Raw genomic sequence first — 20,786 nt, forward strand, 5'->3', positions numbered from 1 at the left:
AAACAATACCTAGTTACCATAAGTATGCTTCGTTGACAGAACTATAGTCATTTATATTTTTGGATTAGGGTTCAAACTATTGGGTATAGCACTGCAATCGAATCGAGTTAAACCAAGTATTGTTTAATTTGACTTTGACTTGATTATATTTAGACAAATCTCAAGCTCGTGCTCACCGAGTTAGGAAGTTCTTGGCTTGAGCCTAAGATAAAAATAACTGACTCAAGCTTGATTCGATCAATTATAATAAAATCCCGTAACATAGATATTAATCAATTATACTCATATTTAAAATCAAAACAACTACAAGCACAGCTCCGCTTGATATAAGCCAAGCCATGTGCAGTTTGAGAGCATCTCACCTCATTTGCAGTCCTAATGTGGCTTCGACACTCCTCCAATTATCATCAGAACAATAATTTGAAAAACTCTAAGCTCATCAGGACAGTATTAGCAGCTCAAAAAGTAGAGGAAACGACCAAGCTTAAATACAGGAGTCTGAAGGCATAACAGGAGAATTAAATGACCAAGCTCAAATCTAGTTTCATGACATTAAGACCCATAATGCATATATACATGCTCACAAAATAAAACCAACACAACTACCAAGTTGGTAGTACCAACTAATAAAATGGTCCGACCAAGATGGTAATCAAATCTTCACATTGATGATGAAACACTCTTCAAGCGGTTGATCCCAGAAACTTCCTAGATACAATGTCTTCGCACCTGTTTAAGTACCAAAAATGTAATAATAAAGTTCAAATGCCAGCATTTGTCAAAATACTAAGGAGAACAAAACGTTATGGTGAACCTGACTCAGCAAAGTAGTGCCAAATTTCTAGGCAAACATGAGAATGGATCTATCTGTTAAACTTAGAACAAAATAATGCTTCATATGTAGCCGAGATGAAAAAGATTCAATTTAGTAAAGATTTGATAGAGTAAAAAATCCAGGGATCAATCAGTAATCGCATCACGAAGATATAATATTGCTGTATATTATGAAGTGAGAAAAAATACACATAGAAGCTGCCATGAACACCAAAGGCTGAACATATTGAAGCCTCAGAAACTTAAGAAACTGCCACAAGGCACAAATTAATCAACTGTTAAAAAGGAAACTCAGTTGACAGATAAATATTTGTTTTTGACATATGAAAATAGAAAAACTATCAAGGACTGAAATTGAAAAACAGAGAACCCTATGACAATGAATCATGACCAAGAGAAGAGAGGTCATGGAGTTTTGAACCATTCCCTAAAATTAATTATCTGAAACCGGAGTACACAGATAAACTGCATAAAGCATTCAACTATTCATAAATCATATTGCTTGAATCTCATGCTTGATGATCCCGCAAAGAGTAAGAGTACTTTAACTACAGAACAACCTGGATGAATGATTATCCAAGAGTTTGCACCCACAAGGGGCTAAAGCTTGGATTATGACAAAAAGAGCATCATGAAAGATGGTGTAGCAAAAGGAGACAATAAATAACATGGCAAAGCAAATCAATATCCGATTCAGAAAAGGCAACAACAAATGAATTCTGTAAAAGTACTTGAACATCGAAATTTTACATACAGGGAGTCAGTATACATACTCCTCAGGATTCCAGTGCTTACATAATCTTTTTAAAAATGCCCTCAGTCTAGTTACACAAATCAGAATTTAATGCGGTATCACTATTAGAATCATGAAACAACCCATAAACATAAACAATTCATGCAGATCCAACTAACATACACTTTTGATATGCTTTTTAAATCTGCATTTTCAATGCTTACATAATCTTGTTAAAGAGTCTTCAATCTAGTCAAACAAATAAGAATCTAATATGGCATTGCAATAAATAAATACAGAATGAACCATAAACATAAGTCTGCTCCTGCGAATTCAACACAGCTAGTGCTATACAATATACAATTTTAAAAGAAAAAACCTTACATTCAGGGAAGAGGCAAGCTGGTGCAGGCCCAAAAATCTCAGAAGATTCGGGAAATGATACGGGCCACTCATTACTACCGTCACTGAAGTTGAAACTTGAAGCATACATCCTGGGGAAATCAAATGTAACCACAAAGAAACCAGTTTCACCCATATAAACACAATTTGGTTTTATTGCCGGAAAATCTTTAGACAATAAATAAGCTACCTCCATCAAACAGAAACAATGCTCTACCCTCCAAATCCTTCACTTCAATCCACTCTTGCTCTTCTGCGTCTAGCTTAAACACAGAGAAAATAGAATTCAAAAGTCAAAACCACTTTCTCAGCCTTAGCTGGAGAGAAATTTCTCTTATTTCCAAAGTTTTTATCAGTACTATTGCGATTTTCAACAAATACAATTCAGTAGATGTATTTACAAATCTTTCTTAAGTAAAACGAATCAACAATGAAGGCAAAGTTTTACTAACCTCCAAAGACTTCGGATTAACGCTTAAAATATGCCCATTTGTCATCACCACATGAAACTGCTTCTTATAATAAACAATATCCTGAACATCAACATCACCAAAACCCAAGTCGACCCATTTCTTATCACAGCTCCTCCAAACCATCAATTCCAAATTCAGAAAAACCATAACTGCTAACTCATCATTATCTGCAGAGACAGCAAACTTTTTGCAACAAAATATATTTCCACCCACTAAACCGTCTCGGATGTTCATCCAGAACCCAGTCAATTCTATAGCCTTTACCCATTTCCTGCACACGATATTCCAGCAAGTTCACTGACTGAGGCAACATTTCAAGAACGTGTTCTTCAAAATGGCAGCGACAAAAGGGGTCGTGGACCCGGGATTTCTCCTGGCTAGATTTTTCAACTTTGACTATCCACGGAGGGGCCTCGTGGGAAAAGGGTTGCAAGGCATAGACAGTCGATTCGGCAATGATGAGCTGCAAAGGAGGGTCGGAGATTCCGGGGTCATAGTAATAATGAACGGGAGCAAGTTTCGGAGAGGGGAGAAGGACGGCGAAGCGGAACGAGCTGCAGACGGCGCGGAAACGGCTGAGTTCAGTTTGGGTTTGGAGGCAGTGAGCGATATTGAAGAGAATTGGGTCTGCGAGATTGATGGTGAAAAAATTCTATTTTTGTCAAGTAATTAAATTTATTATACTTTTATTCATGTAATATTACATTTATATCATATATATATATATATATATATATATATATATATATATATATATATATAAATGGTACCTGAGTGGATCTTTGAAGTATAAATAAATTTATTTATTATCATGTAATTGAATAATTTAATTATTTATATTATCTTTAATTTAAAATTATTTAATCAGATGATAACAAAAAATCTAATTTTGAATAGATTTTTAACCGTCTTATATATAAAGAATAATATTATACGTATCTATTTTGAATATACAAATAGATATATGTTTATGTGTATCGTTATATAATTAAATGCTATTTTATCTTTAGTTTAAAATCATTAAATCACATGACGACGCGCATCAAATATGAACCTATTGATGTATTTAAAATAAATATATATAATTTTATTAATACATAAAATATTATTATTTTAACAATAAAATTGTGTATACACATTAGTGATTGGTGATTTGTGTACTCAAAATAGGTATAAATAGTGTTACTCTTATTTTAATGCTAAGGGATTTTTATGTATTTCGTTACGATAAGTTTAGCATTTATGTTATATTACATTTTAGTGTTCAAATTTAAAATTTTCATACTAAAGTTTATTTAGATCTAGTGGTGGATCTAATCCTAATTGAGTCAAATATAAAGTTGGGTTGAGCTCAAATTAAATCCATTATGCGTAGTTTGAGCTAGAGTTCGAGTTTAAGTTTGTTTGAACTGATGCACAATATCAACATAAAGTAATTACTAGATAAACAAAGTTGTTATAAAAATAAATAACATTATTAATAAGATAAACAATATTACTAGATGATAAACGAGTTAATCTCAATTCAAGATGTTGAGTTAAAGTTTCAGTTTAAATTTAACTTGTTTAAATCTAATAATAGATTTAAATCAAACCAGTTTGAATTAGATTCAACCCTAATTAGATCACTAATTGGGTTTGATGTAAAAAGACTTTAAAAGAAGCTTTGGCGAAACAATGGCATCTTCATTACACACGCATAATAATTTTTTCTTACTACAAATCAAAGAATACAAATAACAAGTTTGGAAACATTAAAACTTGAATTGAAACATAAAACATGGAACATTTGAGATTAAAATGAATAAATTTAGTAACCAGTTGGAGTCGACTTCCTACCAGAATCAGCACCTGATGGCTTATAGTAAGAATCGTCTTTATGATATTCTACCGATTTTGATTTGTAAAAATCCACTTTACGGCCATAACTGTAATCTTCCAGCTTGAAACCAGTCGGAGTTGACTTCTCGACGTCTGGTTTGGACTCATAACCATTATCTTTTGTTTTGGAAACATAACCCTTATCCTCTTGCTTTGATTTTTCGGCGTATGATTTGACACCAGAACTCTTTTCTTCGGGTTTTAACTTTTCAGCATATGGTTTGGAACCATAGGCATTGCCCTCAGGGTTGGCCTTCGGAACAAATGGCTTTGAGTCATAGCCATAGCTTTCTGGCTTAGAAGTGTAACCCTTATTCTCCAGTTTTGAGTTTAGAACGTATGGTTTGAAGCCATAGTCATTACCTTCTGGCTTTGAGCTGTAACCATAATCACTTGCAGAGGCAAGGATGAGCAATGAGAAGAGAAGCAAAGAGGTTGTGAAGAAGATTTGACTGACAGCCATGACTATGAAAATATTGTATGAAGAGAGAAAGGATTTATTGGTGAGTTGCTCAAGGAAGTGCCAATATCGCCTTTTATAGATAAGAAGGATCATGGATGGCCTATTTCTTTTACTTAATAAGAATTAAAATATGCAAGCAACACAACGACACTTCTGCACGACTTCACACATAATCTCCTTGCCATTAAAAGGAACTTGAATGCCTCCAAAAGAGGAAGGGTTGAAACCGAGCTTGGCTCAGGTTTGTAGGATCGCTCAAGATAGAGTTCTAGGCTCGACTAATAATCAAGCTAAACTCAAATAAGAAGGTATTTGACTCAGTTCAATTTGAAAACCAATTTTATAGATTGAATTGGTTTAAGTTTGATTCGTATATCAAATCAAATTAAAAGTGAACAATTATTAAAACGATGTTAATTTAATCATTATGAAAGCAATATCATTTTTGTAATGAGAAAAACGATATTATTTTAATAATGATCAAAACAAAATCCTTTTAAGTGTTAAAACTTGAAATCTAAATTCAAACAAAGTAACTAAACTACAAATACGAGTGAGTTTTGAGCTATTAAATCGACTTTAAGCCTCCCTTCAATACAACTCAACAAATTCAAATAGCTCAATGAATTCGTGACAAGCTCCAACTATCTTATAATTCATACAAACCTAACTCAAGTTAGTCTTTGTTTAGACTCAACTTGGCTCGTATCTAGACCTACATATATAATATAGTTGCTGCCCATAAACACATGTTGGTATATGAAATCGTCTATGGCTCTTGAATTGTTTCTGTTAAGCTCATTTGCTTCTTGTTGTTCCGCCATGGATTGGGCTAGTGAGAGATTTTAGGTTTTCAGTTGGTTCGATGCATAATAAACTCTTAAGATGTGAAGTATCAAATTACTATTTTAGCCCTACATATTAGGATTACAATAAAACTATGTATTTAGTTATGTTAGGTATCAAAATAATATATTATTATATAATTGAATAATTTTTTAATTTTGGTTTATGAAAAAAATAATACTCAATCATATAATGACACAATATTTATAGGTGCACATAACATTGTTCTCAAGATTAATGGAAGACTATTTACATTGTTTTCTATCAAGCTTTTCAAACCTAGACTGCTCGGTTATTAAGCTAATCAAAGGGTTGCATGAGTCTTAACTGATTTGATTGTGATAGATTAAATAAATATAAAAGGTAATATTCAACTAAACAAAATTATAGTCTCATGTTATATGGTATGCATTTCCTATTGGATAGAAAAATTTTTCAAAATAAGATATGAAATCAATTCCTCTCATCAACAATTGTTATCTATCCAAGTCTTATAAAAGATAAGATGCGGTTAACAATATTAAGGATCTTATATGAACTTTGATATCCAATACGAAGGTTTAAATTAGAATAAATGCAAAAGAATATAAAAAAAAGTGAACACAAAGTGATTTTTATACCTCAATTAATGTTTCTTTTTTAAACTACAAAACACTGTGATACGATTTGTGAAGAGAAAACCAAAGAATAAACCAATGGCAAAAAGTACAAATACTAGACATTGGGATGCAAGTATTTACGTGGAAACTCAATACAAGAGAAAAAAGTCACTATTAACGAGAGGATTAAATGGTGATGAAGAGATTTTCTTCAGTTTAATACTATTTTTATATACCCTAATTGACACAATCTTAACATATGTACTCACTGATCACATGTCCATAGTAAGTTATACCTGCACTCTAACAGATTATTGCTCTAGTCTAGTCCATAGGTGTATCTACTTAATTTGTTTAACTAGACTAACTAGCAGGTAGAATCATATCCACTACATTTACTCGGTTGTATTTGAAATACATTTACTCAATTGAATTTGAAAAGGTTCATATTGCAAGAACTACATGATTAGGCCTACCGGCCTAATCCCTCCATCATTGTCACAAATCTTTTGGAAAAATCACCTTTTGAATATACATTTCTTGAAATCGGTTAAACAATAAAATTATATATACACACTTTAACTGTATAAATAGGTATATATATAATATGTTATAATGTAATTAAATGATTTTGAATTAATGATAAAAAAACAATCAATCACGTGATGATGCATTATATATATACCTATTAGTATACTCAAGAGTAAGTGTATATATATAACATTTTTCATATGTGGGGAGAAAGGGCTGATTGCCTGGGTGTAGTAAAAGGGAAACCTGTCATCTTTAGACATCAGGAAGGTTCAAGTTCCTCCATCCCCGGAAAAAGGGCCAGCTATCCAACCAAACTTCATTATTAAACACTGTTATATTGTATAAGATACATCTTGTTATGAAAGACTTACGAATGAAAAATTCATGGGCAGAGCCGGAGAATAGTAACTGTGCAAGTCAATTACCAATACAATTCGTATTGATTAAATAAATACTCCATGTATAAACGTAACAATTTGACAATCAGGACAACAAGACGAAAAAAAGTGACATTGTAAGTTAAACATACATCCTTTTACCATTTAGGATTGGATTCGATACGAATTATCCAAACTTAGATTTGAATTCAAATCAAATAAGTTTTTGATAAGGAATGAAAATGCAGTGAAACTTAAAATTTTAATCTACAACTAATATTTTTTGATCGAATTAACAAAAAATTCATGTTCAAAGCATTCATGTTAGTTCATTTTTAACAAATCATGCATGGCACAAATGTTGACCAAACCTGAGTTAATCTTGATAGATGGAACAACGCTATATGCAACCAAAATTAAATACTAAATTAGATATTAGAATTATCTATTATTATCTGATTAAATATTATTTAATCATTATTAAATCATAATTATTTGAATCCTCAAATCAAAATTGGATGCACATTGTTTCACTGTTTAAAAATAAGAGCTTTCAAACACGTTCTGGAGTCAGCATTTCAAGATACCATGACATATAAACAGATTTTTTTTAGCCTCCGGTTTAGGTGAATAAGGCCCAAATCCGGCAGTTTGAAGTATTAGGATATGCCCTCTATTGCACCATTGGCAAAGGAGAAATAGACATTATGGAGATAGAATTTGAACCATTAAAACTGAGACACTATCAAAATGAGGGGGTCTTTTAGTCTCTGTATTAAAATACGAACCGCCCCATCTAGTCTGATTGGGAATTGGCGATAAAATCGGTTTTGCTCATAGGCAAAATTCTTTTGAAACGTTTAACTTGATCAACTTATAGTTGAATTAAGTGAATTTTACCAATTCATGGTTCATCCACCTAATCAAAGTTGACATCAGCATGGCTATAACATATTTTAAATTGTTAATTATGTTACACTTATATCATCAATGTATCCCTTTGATTGGATCAATTGATTTGTAAACTGACACTTTCATTAATTGAAAGATTAGTACAAGTCTAAAACATTGATTATAGTTTATAAAAAATTGAAATTATCCCAAATTAGTTATATCGTATTGATATTATTAGTTGCCCTTCTGATCAAATCAATCAACCGGAAAACTGACCGTTTGACTAAATCAAGGCCTTATTCAAGTCTAAAACATTGATTATAGTCTATAAGCATTTGTTAATATAAGAGGGAAAAAATCTACTGTTTCAAAACTTAGGACCTAGACTAAGTAAGCCAAAACCTCAAGGTGGATAAATGATTTAGCCTCACACTCACATATATAATTCAGAAACTTCATAATCAATTAGCTACCTGTGAGTTCTGGACGGCAACTAAATTAAGCCTCTTGCTTTTTCATGTAATCAGGCTCAAATAATTTATGGGCGAAGATATGAGACTTTCTCATCAAATCGTGCAGCAATGTATTGTTTTTACTTGTATATTTAATTCATTTGTGATCTATAAAAGGCCATACTGGCCCTTCCCTAAGCAATTCATCACCAATACATCTTTTCTTTCTTTCCTGCAATATTTCATGGTCATGGCCCTCACTCGTATCTTTTTTACAGCCTCTTTGTTTCTTTTCTCATTGCTTATCGTTGCCTCTGCTGGTGATTATGTTTATAGCACCAACCGTGGGAGTGACAAACCAAAGTCTCAAGGTTACGCTTCTCAATCATACGTTGAGAAGTCGAAATCTGAGATAAAGGGTTATGGCTCTAAGGTAGAAGATAATGGTTACGACTTCAAACAACACGTTGAGAAGTTCAAGTTTGAAGAGAAGGGTTATGATTCCAAGCCGGAAAGTAATGGTTACGACTTTAAACAACACGTTGAGAAGTTTAAGTCTGAGGAGAAGAGTTATGATTCCAAGCCAGAAGCTAATGGTTATGGCTCTAAACTGTACGTTGAGAAATCAAAACATGAGGAAAAAGGTTACGATTCCATGCCAAATGTTAATGGTTATGGCTCCAAACCATATGTTGAGAAGTCAAAGTCTGAGGAAAATGATTACGACTTAAAGCCAGAAGGTAATAGTTATGGTTCCAAGCTATATGTTGAGAAGTCAAAACATGAGGAAAAGGGTTATGCTTCTAAGTCAGAAGGTAATGGTTATGGCTATAAAGTGTACGTTGAGAAATCGAAAGATTTGGAAAAGGGTTATGATTCCAAGCCAAAAGGTAACAATTATGGCTCTCATTTGTACGTTGAGATCTCAAAACACGAGGAAAAAGATTACAATTCCAAGCGAAGCGTTAATGGTTATGCCACCAAACCATATGTTGAGAAATCAAAGTCTGAGGAAAAAGGTTACGATTCAAAGGCAGAAGGGAATAGTTATGGTTTCAAGCAATATGATGAGAAGTCCAAACATGAGGAAAAGGGTTACAGTTCTAAGTCAGAAGGTAATGGTTATAGTTCAAAGCCAAAACGTATTGACTTTGGTCGTAAATCAGCACCAACTGGTTACTAAATTTATTAATTATTTAAAAAAGTTATACGTCCTGTTTTCTTTTTTTCTTTTTTCAGTTTTCTAATGTCTCCAAATTCTTGTTGTTCAATGTGTTCTTTGATTTGTTGTAAGAGGGAAATGATGATGTGTTTGTAATGAACATGTCATTGTGCCATGAGATGAGACTTAAATTAAGCTTCTTGATATTTGAAGGTTGAATTTTAATTTCTTGATTAAAGTCTCAAATTCCGTAGACTTGTTTTGAAGACAATTTCTTCTTCTTTGTATCAATAATCCTTATTGATCAAACTTGAGAGTGTGTGGAAAAAATTAGGCAAACAATCACACTTGTGAATAATATTGGCACTATAAAAGCTGATCATTATTTATATTAACGTGGAAACATATAGTACACTTGTAAAAGAAAGGTTAGGTACAAACTTAACAAATTAAAGTAAGATTAGAATTGTATATAGCTGAATATGATACAACATGACTTGTATATAGCTGGATATGATACATAAAAATATTTGGTTAAAGATGTGCTATATAGCTGGATATGATACAAGAAAGTATATGGTCAAAGATATGCATAAGTTGTTTGTATCACCTTCCCTCAAGCCTAATAGGATTGGCAAAAACTGCTAGTTTGTCTTTCAAGAGTAGAAATCTCTTTTTGGGCATTAATTTAGTTAGAACATCTGCAATTTGGTCCATGGAAGACAAGTATCGTACCTTGAGCAGCCTTTGTTGGACTTGATCTCTCACAAAATGGAAGTCAATTTGCAAGTGTTTACACCTTGAATGAAAAATGGGACCCATTGTGAGATATGTAGCAGATAAATTATCACACCAAAAAGCGTAAGTCGTTTCAATAGGAAATCTAATTTCACAAAGCAAAGATTTAAGCCACATGATTTCTGATGCACTTGTTGCAATAACCTTATACTCGGCTTTTGTTGAGGACGAAGCGACTGTCCATAGCTTCCCGGAACTCCATGAAATTAAATTAGAGTTAAAGTAGATTACAAATCCCATTGTATTTTTTCTATCATCTAAACGATCCCCCAGTCTACATCACAGTAAGCAACAAGGTCAAAGTTGCCTGATTTGCGAATAAACAAGCCATGACCGAGAGTGCCTTACAAATATTGTTGGATTCCTTTGACACCTTACCAATGAGTTTTATTAGGTTGATGTCTGTATTGTGCCACTGATTAACAAAGAATGCTATTTCGGGTCTTGTGATGCACAAATATTGCAAGCTATCAACCTCTTGTCTAGACAACGTGGGATCATCAAAGGCTTTAGAGTCTTTATGTGCAAATTTGATTCTGGGACAAGGAGTAGAAACAGGTTTGGCATTGCTCATGTTAGCTTTACAAAGAAGATCCTTAATTTCCTTCTCTTGAGATAACAACATCCCATGATTCAACCAACTAACTTCGACACTTAGAAGGTAATTCAACATATCAAGATATTTGAGAGCAGCTTCCTATTGAAGCTACTTGATGACATAAGCTAGAAAATTAGAATAGTTACTAGTAAAAACAAGATCATCCACGTAGATTAGACAATAGGTCATATTGTTCCCTTGCCTATAACAATGAAATGAAGTATCAACTTTGGATCCAAAAAATTTGAGCTTGCATAAAAGAGTAGTGAGGTGGGAAAACCACACCTTGGTGCATGTTTAAGGCCATGGAGGGACTTCTATAGGCAGCACACATGATATGGTTTCATTGGATCAACATAGCCATGAGGTTGCACCATGCACATAGTTTCATCAAGTTTTCCATGTAAGAAAGTATTAGAAACATTTAACTTCTTGATATTCTAGTCAAGAGACATCGCAAGTGATAGGATGAGTCGGATTGTGGATGGCTTGATTACTGAACTAAATATTTCAAAGTAGTCGATGCCAAGGTGTTGATGGAACCTTTTTGCAACAATTCGTGCCTCATAGTAGTTGATAGTGTCATCACAATTCTTTTTAACTCTAAACACCCATTTTTTCAACTAAATTGGATGCTTTTTCTCAAAGTACAAAATCCGATATGCATGGGATAAAAGGGCATCAATTTCTTCACTCACCGCATCACGCAAACTTTGTGCTTGAAGCTCTCTACAAAAGAATCCAGTGATTTAGGTATAATCATGGTTGTGGTATTTAATTCAGGTTTCAAGTTCTCTAATTTGATCTAGTTATCATAGGATGAATATTTTTCTCGGGTTGCGGAGGTGATGAAAAAGAGGTGGTCAATTGGAATGGCTAATTTTGGGAAATTGTGAGAGGTCCACAAGTAAATTCAATCTTAGTGGACTTAGAGTATAACCACCATAAGAAATTCAATAGTGCATGCCAGATTGACAAGGTAAAACAAAAGGCTTTATAACGACCATAAGAAGAATGAAATGACTCTAATGAGAGGGAATATAATCCCTTGTCATTCAAGCCTTTGTAAAGTACTACTTTCATTGCCAAATCCTTAATCAAAAAATGGTCAAGAAAAAATTCAAGAGAAACATGATTAGCATGAGTAAACACATTAACAAAAAGTAAATTTTGACAAACAGTTAGAATATAAAAAATATCTTGAAAGGAAGAGGACTTGGAATTAAGTGAAAATTTATTAGAACCAATATGAGTGATGGGATGTGTTTTACCATTGCTGATAGCAAACTCTTTTGATCCAGTATATTTAGAATGAATGGTTAGGTTTTCCATGTCATTATTTATATGATGAGTGGCTTCAAAATCAATAACTCCTGGTTTAGAAGCACTAGTTGATGTGGTCAGGTTGTTGTGTGGTCTTGCTTGAGTCTAAAAGTTGCTATTATCTTGCATTCTAGAGGAAGGACATTGTTTTGAGACATGTCTGATACCAAGACAATTATAACACGGGATCAGAGAATCATGTGAAAAAATGCCACGTGAGAACTAATTGGAAAATTGATTATTTGTGCCACCTGAAAAATGGTTAGGATTGTTAGAATTTGAAAAAGATCCAGATGAGAAATGACTGCCATAAACTTGTCCATATGAGGTCTACCTACCCTATCCACTTCCTTTATCTTTGGTGTTGGATTGACGTGAAGTGTATTGGGCTGAAAAGGCAACAACTTCGACTTGCACAGAGTCCTTAGCCAATTGGGTTTCCTCACTAAGCAACAAACCGCAGAGATCATTGAAGGACACAACAGTAAGACGTGATTCAATGTCACGAATAAACAGATGATATGTTGGTCTAAGCCTTGAGAGCATCTTATCAACAAAGTCTTTGTCATCTACTAGATGATTGAGGGCACCCAATTGATCGAAAACAATTTTAATCCACTGCACATGCTTGGGAATGGGATCATTATCTCGACAGTGATTATTCAGTTAAACCTTAAATCGTCGCACTTGTGTTCTTGAGCCAAACGCATATGTTTGTGCAAGCTTTTGTCAAGCCTCCCTTGTAATGGAGACATCAACAACCTAAGGAAAGACTGTTTTAGAGAGAGAACTTATTATCCAGCTCAACATGAGTTGATCTTGGCTGAACCATGATGTGTATGCAGGATTAACTTCTATCCCATTAATTAATTTTGGTGGTGGTGATTAATTGTCATCAATAAGGTGAGCCAGTTGATATCCATGCAACAAAGGCAAGATTTGGAGATTTCAAAGGTAAAAGATAGGCTATATTTGGAAGAGGAGTAGAATGTGGTGTGGACGAGTTTGCGACATTGATAATTGCTCTATCAGCAGCCATGAAAAAAAAAGTTGTTAGACTTTAAAAAGCTTTGATACCATGTAATCGATATTGGAACTCCAAAAGCTAATAATTATTTACATTAATGTGAAAATATATAATACACGTGTAGGAGTAGGTTAGGTACAAACTTAACAAATTAAGTTATGATTAAAGTTGTATATAGTTGGATATGACACAACGAAATATATGATAAAAAATACACGAGTTGCATATAACTAGATATGATAAAATAAAATATATAGTTAAAGATATACATGAGTTATCTGTATCAACACTAAGTTAAGAAAAAACACGTGATTCATCCAAAACAAGCTTGCTTCCCACAAAGTGAACATTAATTCAATATCTTCTCACTTTTCTCATGACAATAAAACACTTTCTCTACTAAAGAATTGCTTGAATGATTGACAATAACATCTAGAGACAACGGTTCGCTTGTTAATGTGTCATGTTTCTATTGTGTCTTTTCATCTTACGAGTAAGAAGACACTCAACCCAAATATAACACAATTAAAATTCTGTAAAAACACTTTAGTTGAACAAGACCTATTTTATGAAAAAGTTGACAAAATACAATTCATCTAACTTATTTAGAAACATTTTGTGTTAACAACCAATTCAACCTATTTTATCAGTGTTGACACATTTTACATGTTTTTGATTTATATATGAACTGGATTGATTTGATTTTACTCTTTTTGATAAGACATAAAATGACGAGATACTTATATATAGATCGTAATTGGGCTTTGAAAGGTCAACCCAAACATGACCCGCTTCATGTATGGGCTGACAGAAACATGATCGATTTGCTATTCATATAAAAATTACTCAACTGAAACCCACTTGTTATTTATAGTACGATATTATCGAGTCACGTCTCAAATTACCAGTCTAGCCTTTAAATCTTTCATGTTAGTTACATAGCTTTTACATATAATGCATGGCACAAGTTTTGGCCCAGTCAAAGTGAATCTCCAGAAATGACATAAAAATAAAAAAGGGCCCATAGAAAAATAGATATTGAAGATTAATAACACCAGTAAAATCACCTTGGAGATCATATAATTCTTGAGAAATTTCATGTTTCTGACGTCCTGTTACAGTTCGAGACGCCATGGCATATAAAATAATAAATAAAGTTCAGAATCAATTCAATAATATAATATTTCCAACTGCTACATCCTACATGTATGTATTCATGGGGAGCAACTATATGAATTAAAAACCTCTAGCTTTTTCATGCAACCACGTTCATTTGTATATCTTATCGGCAGGGATGATCACGATGGTTTCTTCTCAAATCGTGCAGCAATGTATTCTATATTTACTTGCATATTAAATTCAGTTCATGTTATCTATAAAAGGCCTGGTTCTTTCCTTAGCAATTCACCAACACATCTTCTCTTTCTTTCTTGTAAAATTTTCAAGTCATGGCTCTCACTCGTATCTTCTTTACAGCCTCTTTGCTTCTTTTCCCATTGCTTAGCGTTGCCTCTGCTGGTGATTACGGTTATAGCACCAACCCTGGGAGTGACAAACCAAAGTCTCAAGGTCACGATTCTCAATCGTATGTTGAGAAGTCGAAATCTGAGATAACGGGTTACGGTTACAAGGTAGAAGATAATGGTTACGACTTCAAACAACACGTTGAGAAGTTTAAGTCTGAGGAGAAGGGTTATGATTCTAAGCCAGAAGGTAATGGTTATGGTTCCAAACCATATTCTGAGAAGTCAAAGCCTGAGGATAAAGGTTACGATTCCAAGCCAGAAGCTAACGGTTATGACTCTAAACTGTACGTTGAGAAATCAAAACATGAGAAAAAGGGTTACTATTCCAAGCCAAACGTTAATGGTTATGGCTCCAAACCGTATGTTGAGAAGTCAAAATCTGAGGAAAAGGATTACGATTCAAAGCCAGAAGCTAATAGTTATGGCTCCAAGCTATATGTTGAGAAGTCAAAACATGAGGAAAAGGGTTATGCTTCTAAATCAGAAGGTAATGGTTATGGTTATAAAGTGTACGTTGAGAAATCGAAAGTTTCAGAAAAGGGATACGATTCCAAACTAGAAGGTAACAATTATGGCTCTAATTTGTACGCTGAGATCTCAAAACACGAGGAAAAAGGTTACAATTCGAAGCAAAGCGTTAATGGTTATGCCACCAAACCATATGTTGAGAAATCAAAGTTTGAGGAAAAAGGTTACGATTCAAAGCCAAAAGACAATAGTTATGGTTTCAAGCAATATGTTGAGAAGTCAAAGCATGAGAAAAAGGGTTACGACTCTAAGCCAGAAGGTAATGGTTATGGATCCAAATCTAAGGATAATGAATATGTTTCCAAGTCAGAAGGAAATGTTTATGGTTCAAAACCAAAACGTTTTGACTTTGGTCGTAAATCAGCACCACCAACTGGTTACTAAATTGATTCATTCTTCACAAATGTTCTCTGTCCTATTCTTTGTTTTATTTTGCTTTCAGTTTTCTAATGTCTCCAAATTCCTGTTGTTCAATGAGTTCTTTGATTTGTGGTAAGAGGAAAATGATCAGTTGTTTGTAATGAAAGTGCCATTGTGTCATTATGCATTCCTCAACAACTCATGAGATGAGAATTCAATTAAGCTTCTTGATGTTTGAAGGTTAAATTTTAATTTCTTAATTAAAGTCTCAAATTTCCTTGACTTGTTTTGAAGACAATTTTCTTCTGTTTTATTGATAATCCTTACTAAACGAATTAGAGAGTGTGAGGAAAAAATAATGCAAACAATCACACTAAGAGAAAGCACATGCTATTTATTTTGGTTTACCCAAAATAAGGATATGTTCAACAAAGTCAATATTATTTCAATATCTTCTCACTTTTCTCATTATAATAAAACACTTCCTCTTCTAAAGATTTGTTTGAAAGATTGACAACAAAATCTAGAGTTAGCATTCCTATTAATGTGTTGTGTTCCTATTCTATCTTTCTGTATTACTTGTTGGAAGACAATTAACCTAAACACAGCCTAATTAAAATTTTGTTGAAAACACTTAACTCGAAAATGACTATATTATGAAGGGTTTGATACAACAAGAATAATTCAACCTATTTTAGAAATAGGTTATATTATAACACAACCAATTCAACTTGTTTAATGAGTTTTATCTGTTTTGACATATTTTACATATTTTCCATTTTATAAATAACTTGAATTGACCTCATTAGACCCGTTTTGACACAAAAAAAAAATACGATACTTATATACAAATCATGTTTAAGTTATAAAGGTCAACCAGAACACAACCCATTTTACAAACGATTTGACTCAATCATGATCAATTTGTTATTGATGTAAAAAATACTAAACTCGAACTTACTTTTTACATATCATATCAAATTGATGAATCTTGTCACAAATTGTCAATCTAGTATTTAAATCTATGTAGCTTTTACATGCATATAATGATACTTATATATAAATTGTGTTCAAGTTATGAAGGTCAGCACAAACACAACCTATTTCACAAATGAGTTAACCCAAACATGATCAATTTGTTAATGATGTAAAAAATACTAAACTCAGGCCTGTTTTTTTACATATTGTATCACATTGACAAATCTTGTCACAAATTGCCAATCTATTGTTTGAATCTTTCATGTTAGTTATGTAGCTTTTACATGCATATCATGCGTGACACAAGTGTTGGCCCAGTCAAGGTGAATCTCCGGAAATGATATATAAAATAAAAGATTTCCATATAAAAATAGATATTGAGGATATATAAAACCAGTAAAATCACCATGGATAATATCCTTGATGAGAGGAAAAAAAAAAAAAAAACTTCCAAATCGTTCTGAAGCCAATGATTCACGACACCACGACATAAAAAATAATAAAGAAACTTTAGAATCAATTCAATAGTATGAGATTTCCAACAGCCACATATATAATATGTGTTCATGGAGGGCAACTATATGAATTAAAAACCTCAAGCTTATTCATGCAGCCACGTTCACTTATCTTATTGGCAGGCTTGATCATGATAGTTTCTTCTCCAATCGTGCAGCAGTGTATTGTATTGTTACATGTATATATTAAATTATCAGTTCATGTTATCAATAAAAGGCCATTTTGGTTCTTCCTTTAGCAATTCACCAATACATCTTCTCTTTCTTTGTTGTAATATTTTCTGAGTCATGGCTCTCACTCGTATCTTCTTCACAACCTCTTTGCTTCTCGTTTCATTGCTTATCCTTGTCTCTGCTGGTGATTATGGCGTTTCATTGCTTATCCTTGTCTCTGCTGGTGATTATGGCCATAGCACTAACCCTGAGGGTGATGATTCTCAATCATCCGCTTACAAATCATACGTTGAGAAGTCAAAACCCGAGCAAAACGGTTACGATTATAAGATAGAAGGTAAAGGTTATGACTTCAAACAACAAGTTGAAAAGTATAAGCCTAAAGAGAAGGGTTATGGTTCAAAGCCAGATGGTAATGGTTATGGTTCCAAACCATATGCTGAGAAGTCAAAGCCTGAGGATAAGGGCTATGAAACCAAGCCAGAAAGTAATAAATACGGATCTAATGGTAATGGCTACAGTCGTAAGGCGGATTTTGAAAAATCAAAATCGGTAGAGTATCACAATGAAATCTCAAAGCCAAATTACAGTAAGGGTTATAACTCTAAGCCAACAAATATTGATTTCGGTCGTAAATCAGCTCCAACTGGTTACTGAATTTATAAATTATTTGCAAATGTTTTATGTGGTATGTTTTGATATTTGTTCATTTTTATATCTTAAAATTCTTGTTGTTCATTGTTCTGGTTTGTGATAAGAGAAAGATTACCTTTGTGTGTGTAATGAGGATGTCATTGCTCCATTATGTATACAACAACTTATGAGATGAGGCTCATACATACCTTCTTGGTATTTGAATATTAAATTCTCCTTTTGTTGAAAAGTTTCAAAACCTAAAAAATTTCCTGTTCTTGTGATGTATTTTAAGATTTCTCGTCACCAACTAAAATGTACAATTCAAAGTATTACATAAAATAGAATACAATATGGACAATAAAATTAGATAATTAATTTTAATATCCACCATGTTGAAAGATAAATAAAAATAAAAATATTATATGACACAATGCCCTATAGTCCAAAACCTACCTCCATGATATATTTTGATACGTCTTTAGAATGACTTGAATTTAGATAGAAGTAGGCGACTTCTATCAAGGTTGAGTATCAAAAAGTTGCTGAATACAACTCGTCGCTTGTGTTTAATAGTCTATATGTGCTTTTATATTGGTCCTTCATAATCTATTCATATTATTACTGAACTAAAATAGAATCCCGATTTGATAAGAAATAAACAATTGTTTTTTATTTCTAATCCGTCTAAATAATCATTTTAAGCTGAAAAAAAGGCCTGAAATTAGTTCTCTCTAAAGACCCAATCAGTTTCAAAATAAATTTCATAAACATTCAACACTAAATCAAGGTGGAGATCACACACTGCACTGATACCAAATGTTCAGTCTTTTTACATAATCTGAATTGCACATAACAAAATCAAAACAAAAAAAATGCAGAATATAAAACTAACTTCCAGTCATTTCTTAGTATTGAATTTGTAGCTGAATGATAGTTTTTCGTCCTTTAAATGCAAGAACTTAAACGCAAGTAATCCGAATTACACTTAAAAAAAAAAAAAAAACAAAGGTATATGTGATTTAAAAGTGTGTTCGCCCAAGGATCTTATTCTGAAGTCTTAGTATATATCCTTAAATAAAAGATGTAATTGAAATATAAAAACTGGGGAAGTTACGAACCGCTCATTTCATTAACTTTGTAGCACTACAGTAACTGTTTAGAGTAATTACATGAAGATAGAGATATGTAGAGTTAATAGTTCGTTTTATGGGTTGTATCTTTTCATATTACAGTCAGAAGACACTCAAAATGAACATGACTTGAATAACATTCAACCAAATATGGTATGAATTAGAATTATATGAAAAATATCTAACCTAAACACGACCTATTTTACGGATGGATTGACATGACATAACTCGTTAACACAATGTGTTCAACATGTTTAACATATTATTCTCGTTACACATGTTACCATATGTTGACAAGTCAAAATCTGAGCAAAAGGGTTACGATTCCGAGGTAAAAGCAAATGGTTTTAAGTTCAAACAACATGTTGAGAAGTTTAAGCCTGAGGAGAAGGGATATGGTGCTAAGCCAGAAGGCAAAGGTTATGGTTCCAACCCATATGTTGAGAAGCCAAAACCTGGGGATAAGAGTTACGATTCTAAGCTAGAAGGTAACCGTTATGGTTTGAAGCCCGGAGGTGGTAACAACTATAGTGATAAGCCAAATGGCAATGGTTACGATCGTAAGGTGGATTTTGAAAAATCAAAATCGGTAGAATATCATAGTGAATACTCAAAGCCAAATTACAGTAAGGATTATAACTCTAAGCCAACAAGTATTTATTTCGGTCGTAAGTCAGCTCCATCAGGTTACTGAATTTATTAATTCTTTGCAAATGTTTTATGTTGCATGTTTTGATATTTTGTTCTTTTTCTTCTTCATGTCTCAAAATTCTTCTTGTTCATTGTATTACTTGATGTGATAGTAGAAAGATTCTCAATGTGTTAAGAAGATGTCACTGCGCCACTTTGTATTCAATAACTCATGAGATGAGATTCATATATGCCTTCTTGGTATTTGAATGTTAAATTTTTTTGTTGAAAAGTTTCGAATTTATAAAACTTTTTTGTTCATGTTATGTGTTCTGTTGAGAACAATTACCGAGTTTTACTACCACTATGGGGTGAGATCCTTTCCCAAAGACTTGGATAGTAATCTTAGGGCTTCTCACCCCGAAAGTTAGCTCAAAGGATAAAGTTTTTCCTCACACTTGTAAACTTTGCCTTTAGCCCCTTTCAATTTTCGATGTGAGACAACATAAAAACAACACTGTGAAATGATTTCTATTAAGATTAGGCCAAAAGACTTGTTCCCACTTATGGTCAGGAGTAATTTTAAACTCACACTTTTCAACTTTTAAAAACCTAAAGTTTTGTCTATGAGCAAAATTTTATTAAAATTCTTTATTAAAATTTAAGATAAAATCATCATTTAACAACAAATTTTAAAAAACTAAAGTTTTATTATATTTTCTCTCCTCAATTTAAAAATCTAATAATTTATCCTTCAATCTAAAGTTTGAAAAATAATAATTTCTTTCTTAAGGTTTTGAAACTGTCGTTAAAGACGATAAACTTAATTTTCAAATTGAGAGAGGAAAATATATAATAAAACTTAGGTTTTTAAATTTTTTTTGGTTAAATGAAGGTTTTACGGATTTTGTGA

At 32.8% G+C, this 20,786-nt stretch overlaps 2 protein-coding genes across 4 annotated transcripts; one reads left to right on the forward strand and one right to left on the reverse strand.

Moving 5' to 3' along the window:
• Window positions 1-241: 241 nt before the first annotated feature.
• LOC123205156 lies at window positions 242-3,087 on the reverse strand. 3 transcript variants are annotated; one of them, XR_006499803.1, is made up of 4 exons: window positions 2,422-3,087; window positions 2,160-2,228; window positions 1,952-2,061; window positions 242-729 (listed from the first exon to the last, which is right to left on the reverse strand). XR_006499803.1 is itself a non-coding variant. In XM_044622031.1 (4 exons), exons 1-4 carry the CDS (start codon window positions 2,674-2,676, stop codon window positions 709-711), a joined length of 459 nt encoding a protein of 152 aa, XP_044477966.1. In that variant the 5' UTR covers window positions 2,677-3,087; the 3' UTR covers window positions 242-708. The 3 variants fall into 3 exon arrangements, 2 of the variants coding, with proteins under 2 accessions (XP_044477966.1, XP_044477965.1); XM_044622031.1 differs by having other exon boundaries at window positions 2,160-2,232; XM_044622030.1 differs by lacking the exon at window positions 242-729 and having other exon boundaries at window positions 1,737-2,061; window positions 2,160-2,232.
• An 11,757-nt stretch (window positions 3,088-14,844) lies between these two features.
• Window positions 14,845-15,834, forward strand: LOC123205237. Its single transcript, XM_044622159.1, has one exon. It carries the CDS (start codon window positions 14,845-14,847, stop codon window positions 15,832-15,834), a length of 990 nt encoding a protein of 329 aa, XP_044478094.1.
• Window positions 15,835-20,786: the final 4,952 nt, after the last annotated feature.

This window comes from Mangifera indica, unplaced genomic scaffold, assembly GCF_011075055.1.
Source record: "Mangifera indica cultivar Alphonso unplaced genomic scaffold, CATAS_Mindica_2.1 Un_0002, whole genome shotgun sequence".
In the NCBI taxonomy this organism is placed as follows: domain Eukaryota; kingdom Viridiplantae; phylum Streptophyta; class Magnoliopsida; order Sapindales; family Anacardiaceae; genus Mangifera; species Mangifera indica.